The sequence below is a fragment of the Pediculus humanus genome, genomic scaffold (genome assembly GCF_000006295.1).
Source record: "Pediculus humanus corporis 1103172108281 genomic scaffold, whole genome shotgun sequence".
NCBI lineage: Eukaryota > Metazoa > Arthropoda > Insecta > Psocodea > Pediculidae > Pediculus > Pediculus humanus.
Window position 1 is genome coordinate 711,668 of NW_002987850.1, and position 6,345 is coordinate 718,012.

Sequence of the window (6,345 nt, forward strand, 5' to 3'; positions counted from 1 at the left end):
TAATAATAATAATAATGGCGTCTCTAATGGCAACAACAATTGATTTTTTTTTTTCTTTTTTTTTTTTTTTTGGTAACGCAATTTCGCATGGAAACACAAATGTGGAATTGTTATGAGTTGGGGATTCAAATCAAAATCTCAGAGAGAGAATAAAATAATAATAATAATAATAATAATAATAATAATAATAATAATAATAATAATGATAATGATAATAAAAGTCAAAAAATACAAAAAAAAAAAAAAAACGCAAAACAGCCACGCAAATACGTCAATAAACAAACGCGATTTAAAAAAAAAAAACAAAATAAATAAATAAATAATAATAATAATAAATCCCTTCAATCTCATTTGGTTTTTTCTTTTCCTTCTGCTAACTTTACTACTCAATTTACAAATCAATTAAAATCTTTGACCTCCTAATTAAATCTGACAGGAGAATTACATCGAAAAAAAAAAAAAAAAAAAATTTTTTTTTGACGTTTCCTATTGAAATCGTTCAATGGGTTCGCAAACAAAGCAAAGCAAAAAAAAAAAAAAAATTCGAGAGTTTTCACAATACCATTTATTAAAATCCATTCTCTTTCCTTTTCCAACACATTCGCATTCGTTTTGATTATTATTATTATTATTATTATTATTATTATTATTGTCGCTTTCACCAAAGCCCAAATACACAACAAACACAAACAATTTAATTTTTTTTTAACCGAGATCTTGTAACGACCTAATATCGAAAAATTTCAGGTACGTAAAAAAAAAAAAAAATATCGAGATCAATTTGAAAAAAATTAAAAACGGAACGTACCCCCACCCCCACCCCCACCTCCCCTCAATAAAACATAACGTGTGTGAAAGTGTCACCAAACAAACTTTGGTGACGTGTCACAAACTCCGCCTAAAAAAAAAATTACGGTTGGCCACGTCTTAATTATTAAGTAGTGGGAAACGACACGACACGTAAAATCAAATACGTTAAATTCAATAAAACGGAAATAAAAACAAACAAACCTCTCCTGTTTTTTTTTTGGGGGTGAGGGAGTGGGGAAGAAGAGAAAGAGGAAAAAAAATAAAACCTATAACCTTTTCATCTACCTTTTTTAAATAATAATTCCAATCAAAATTTTGTTCGTACGCGTCGGATTTTTCAAACTTTTCCGTCATCGTTTTCCTTCGATTACGATACAAAAAAAATTAACCGTAATTGATTTTGACCAAAACAAACAAACAAACGAAACAAACGAAAAAAAATGTGCTGAGTTGTTCGTCTTTTCCTTTTTTTTTGTGCAGAATCCACGTAAGTCGTACATAATAAAAAAAAACCGGTAAAAGAAAAAAAAAAAATAGAAAACTCACCGGAAATCCGGAACGAGAATGCGGGGATTGCGGCGTGTGAAATTGCGCTGTTTGTATCATTTCGTTAAATAATAAATCTTCTTCCTCTTCTTCATCAATTTCTGATGATCCCCCTGGATCATCACCCAAACCTTTCAACTGTTGCTTAAATTTTTCTAAATCCTGAAAATTCAAAACAAAAAAAAAAAAAAAATTAAAAATATTTATTTTTTTGAGTCTCTCTTTTTTTCTCTTTTCTAAGTCTTTCTTTTTTGAGTTTCTTTCTCTCTCTCTCTCTCTCTCTCTCTCTCTTTCTATCTATCTCTTTCTAATTTTACCCTCTTTCGCTAACAACCCCTAACTGAAAATATGTCTTTTTTTTCATTGGTTGAAAACCGTGGCAAACGTAATCGTGCGTAAAAACAACAAACAGTCACGCCAATAATTCGAACTCTCTGTTTTTTCGCTCCTGGATTTTTTATCGAAGAGACTTTTCTAATAATTCAAACAATCATAATAATAATGACGACGACAACAACGACAACAACAACAACAATCAATTTCGTTTGTTTTATATAAATTTTTTTTACGTAAAAGACAAACAAACAATCTGCCAATAAAAATAAATTAATGTAAGAGAGCGAGAAAAACAGAGAGAGAGACAAGAAAATTATTATCACGTGATTGGATTTGTTTTTGCGCGTAATGTGAAAATAATGACCATTGTATTTATTATCATTATTATCATTATTATTATTTTTTGTTTCCTTTTTGTAAAAATAATAATGATAACTACAAACATATTTTTTTTTTTTTTTTTTTTAATTTCTCATTAGGTAACATTTTGCTCACGAAAAAAAAAAAAACAAAAAAAAGTTTCGAGTATGCATCTATCTTTTTCTGAACGCACTCTTTCCCCCTTCTCCCCCCTCTCTCTCTCTCTCTTTCTAACACCTTCTCGAATAGGAGAAATTTTGCTGTTATGAAATAATATAAAATTAAAATTTATTATTATTAATCGTTTTCTCTCTCTTTCTCGCTCGTTTTTTTTTTTTTTACTTTCCTATTGACAAACTTTAACGAATTATTATTATTATCATTATCATTATTAATATGAATAACGCGTTGTAATGATGGTAGCAGCCCTCATAATTAACCAAATATCATCATCATCATCATCGTTTTTATAACATGATTTAACCCTAATCATTTCAATTCTTTTTTGTAAAAGACACGAATCTTATATTAACTTGTTTCCCGATCAATTTATTTTATAACAATAATAATAATGATGATAATGATAATGAAGATAATAATAATAATAATAATGTATCGATTTACTTACATCCAAACCGACTAATTGCAAAGCTTCTTCGAGAGAAACGGTTGGAACTTGACTTCCGCTCGCATCCTCATCGGAAAATTTACGTATCAAATCGGTTTCTTCGGAAATCCCTACTTCTCCTTCTCCTACCCCTACTCCTCCTCCTCCTCCTACTCCGACGTCGAAATCTCCCGTTTCCCCGTTCAAAAAATCACCGTTGGAACCGTTGGAATTATTTTCCAAACCGGATTTCGCGTCGTCTTCGTGTTGATCAAGAGCTGACGTTATCTCGTCTTTGAGCCCCAAATCCTTCGCAATTTCATCTTTGATGTTAAGGTTATCGACGAGATCATCTTTTAATATGTATTCACCTGCAATATAAAAAAAATTTTTTTTAAAAATATATTTTGCGAAAAACCATTCTGACTGGCAGAAAAAAGAGAGAAGGAAAAGAAAAGGGAGGGGAGGGAAACGCAGGAAGACTCGCGGCATCGCTCGCGGGTATCATACCAAAACCAACTTCCTCCTCCTCCTCCTCCTCCCATCTTTTATTCCCACGCAAATTTTTCCCATTTTCTCCACACCTTTAATAATAATTAATAAATATGTATATAAATAATTACACCGTTTGGGGCATTAATAAATTAAAGAAAAAATAACTTATATAACTCTCTCTCTCTCTTCCCTTCTCCTCCTCCCGCCCCTCCCTCCCGCGTAAATTTCCCGATTCACTATTGCCAACATTACACCGATCCAATTTTCGGGAGATAAACAATAATAAAAAATCCAAGAAATAAAAGTTTGTTTTCCAACATTTGTTTTCCCCGGAACGACGACGCGTGGAAAATTCCGAAAAGGAAAAATTACAATTCATTCATTCATTCATTCATTCATTCTCCATTTATTTTAATTACACATTTTTAATTCGTTCGTAAAAATAATTTTAAACCCGTAAATAAAAAATATCTTGAGGACATGAGTAATTTACTCTTTTCTTTTTTTTTAAACAACCGTTTCACTTTTTTTTTTTTTTTTTTTTTTTAAAAGGTGTTGTTGTTATTATTATTATAATAGCTTTTACCATTGTATTTATTAAAGATATTTTACTAAACAACCACAACAAACGACAAACAACAAACGACATAATTCACATATATATATATAAGACTTTCTCTCTTTAAAATAAAAAAAAAATTAATTTTTTAATAACGAATTAAAAAAAATTATGCGAGATAATAAATATTATTATTATTATTAGTAAACAATCACGAAGAGGGAAAACCGGAAGACAATTTTCCGGAAAAGCGATAGTTTTCCTTTCGTACAATTTTTCATTACGATTATTCGATATTTTCCTTTTTTTTTAACTAATCATCTTGTCACACCTCAAATATTTTACGTTTGTTCATCCGTTTGTCCGTCCGAGTGAAAATTTCACGGTTTTAAATCGTTTTTTTTTTTTTTCGATTACTTAATCGATGATGATAATTACACGAGAGAAACCAGGGGGGGAAGGAAATGATGATAATAATAATAATAATAATAATAATAATAATAATAATAATAATAATAATAATAATTTTTCCTTCTTATCCACACCCTCACAAACAAGTCACAAAATATTCCCGTTACTTTTTCCTTTTTTTTATTCAAAAATCTTTTAGAGATATTTTACTTTGCAAAAACAAAACAAAAACAGCAGTGTTACCAACACAAACAATCACACTAAGATTCATTTCAGTTTTGCCAACTTGAGAAGAAAAAAAAAACGAAAAAAAGTCGCGATCGAATTTTCTTTTTTTTTTTTTTTGCCCCTCCTCTTCTCCATATTAGCTTTCAATTAATAATAATAATAATAATAATAATAATAATAATAATAAAATATATTTAATAAACTCTACGTTTTTCATATTAAAATAAAATAAAAATAATGATAATGATAATGATGATAATAATAATAATAATAATAAAAACTTTCTACTTTTAAAAAAATTAAATTTATGTAATTCAAACTAAATAAAAAAATTAAAAGCCGGAAAAAAGAGAGAAAAAAAAAAAATTTTTTTTCTCATTAGCAGTAAAAAAAAAAAAAAAAAAAAAAAAGAAAGAAAATAATAATAATAATAATAAATTATTAAAATTTTTTTTTTTTTTTTTTTTTACATTCAGGTATTTCCATACCTTAAGTAAAAATAATAATAATAATAATAATTTTTTTTTTACCACGGAGTCACGATGACGATGTGTTGTAAAAAAAAAAAAAAAAAAAAAAAAAAAAAATTGAAATCGACTAACAAGTAGTAGTAGTAGTAGTAGCCGGTCATTTTTTTTCCTTTTTTTTCGGGGCGTCTATTATTATTATTATTATTATCATTATTATTTTTCGTCTGCAGTCTATAATTTAACACTAAAGAACGCCAAAAAAAAAAAAAAAATATTATTCTCGTAATTGAGGATTTTCACGTTCGTTCGTTTGTTCTTTCTTTCCGGGCGACAGATTTTTCTCTCTCTCAAAAAAAAAAATTCCCTCAGAAATGGGTGTGTAGCAAAACTTGCACGAGAGAGAGAGAGTGAGGGGAGAGGGGAGAAAGAAACGTTTGCGTCGGGGGGTAATTGAATGTCGAGAGAAAGCGTGAATTTTGATCTTTTTCCCGTTATTATTATTATTATTATTATACGGCCACGGCCATAAGTCATGCACAACGTCGTGAGAATAATACCAAAGTGTCTTTTTTTTCTTCTCTCCTTTCGTTTGACCCGCGAGAAAACTTATTATTATTATTATTATTTATATGACGTGTCGCGTTTCAATTGGTTGACCGGACATGTATAATTATTCCCCGTGTTTTCCTTTACAATAATCCCGGAAAAAAAAAAAAAAAAAAAAAAAAAACGAAGGAATAAACACGAGTTAGAAAAATTTATCTTCGCACTCGCACCATCCATCCATCCATCCATCCACCCATCCATCTCAACAAATGATTGAATCCGAAAATGGTGAAGCAATCTAACGACTCAGGTACGAACTAAAAGACTTAAATACACCTCGTGGAGGGGGGGGGCGTGGGGAAGAGGGGGAGGAGAGAAGAAGAGATCTCACGCGGTATTCATTCCTATAAACATTTATTTAACAATGTATCAAGTGGTAAATACGTATGTACGTACCCACATCCAACTTTCGATTCGGGTCATCGACGCGGTAAAATCTCGAACCTTGTTATGATAATAATAATAATAATTATTATCATTATTAATCGTCGGACAATGTTTTAATGGTAATTTAACGATAATTAATCCCATTTATAATTCATTGTTTAGAACAAACAACGTTTTCCAGAGAGCGAAAAACTCCTTTTTTTTTGTCCATTCGTGGTCCCCCGCGTTGGAACCCGAAACAAACAACAAACAACACATCCGTTGTCATTTCTTTTCCGAAATGACATTTCCTGTATATATATATATCGAAATATATCGATCGATATACCTGTCGAAATTATAATAATATTAAATTCAACACGCCATTAATCTTATTTAACTTCTTCTTCATCTTCATCTTCTTCTTCTTCTTTACAAAAGGGAATAAATCAATCGGATCCGATGTCTTCGACGGGTTTAAAAGGTCGCGGGGATGGTGATGGTGATGGTGGTGGTGGTCGCGGTGGTGGCGGTGCCGTATAGAAAAACAT

General features: G+C 30.1%; 1 protein-coding gene across 1 annotated transcript; it reads right to left on the minus strand.

Moving 5' to 3' along the window:
• Positions 1 to 1,147: 1,147 nt before the first annotated feature.
• Phum_PHUM512580 (uncharacterized protein) lies at positions 1,148 to 3,296 on the minus strand (the record flags this gene model as incomplete). The annotated part of the gene is made up of 5 exons (XM_002431068.1): positions 1,148 to 1,171; positions 1,357 to 1,518; positions 2,681 to 3,030; positions 3,143 to 3,243; positions 3,283 to 3,296. The coding sequence occupies 5 exons, from the start codon at positions 3,294 to 3,296 to the stop codon at positions 1,148 to 1,150; spliced, it is 651 nt and encodes a 216-aa protein (XP_002431113.1).
• Between the last annotated feature and the right edge of the window lie 3,049 nt (positions 3,297 to 6,345).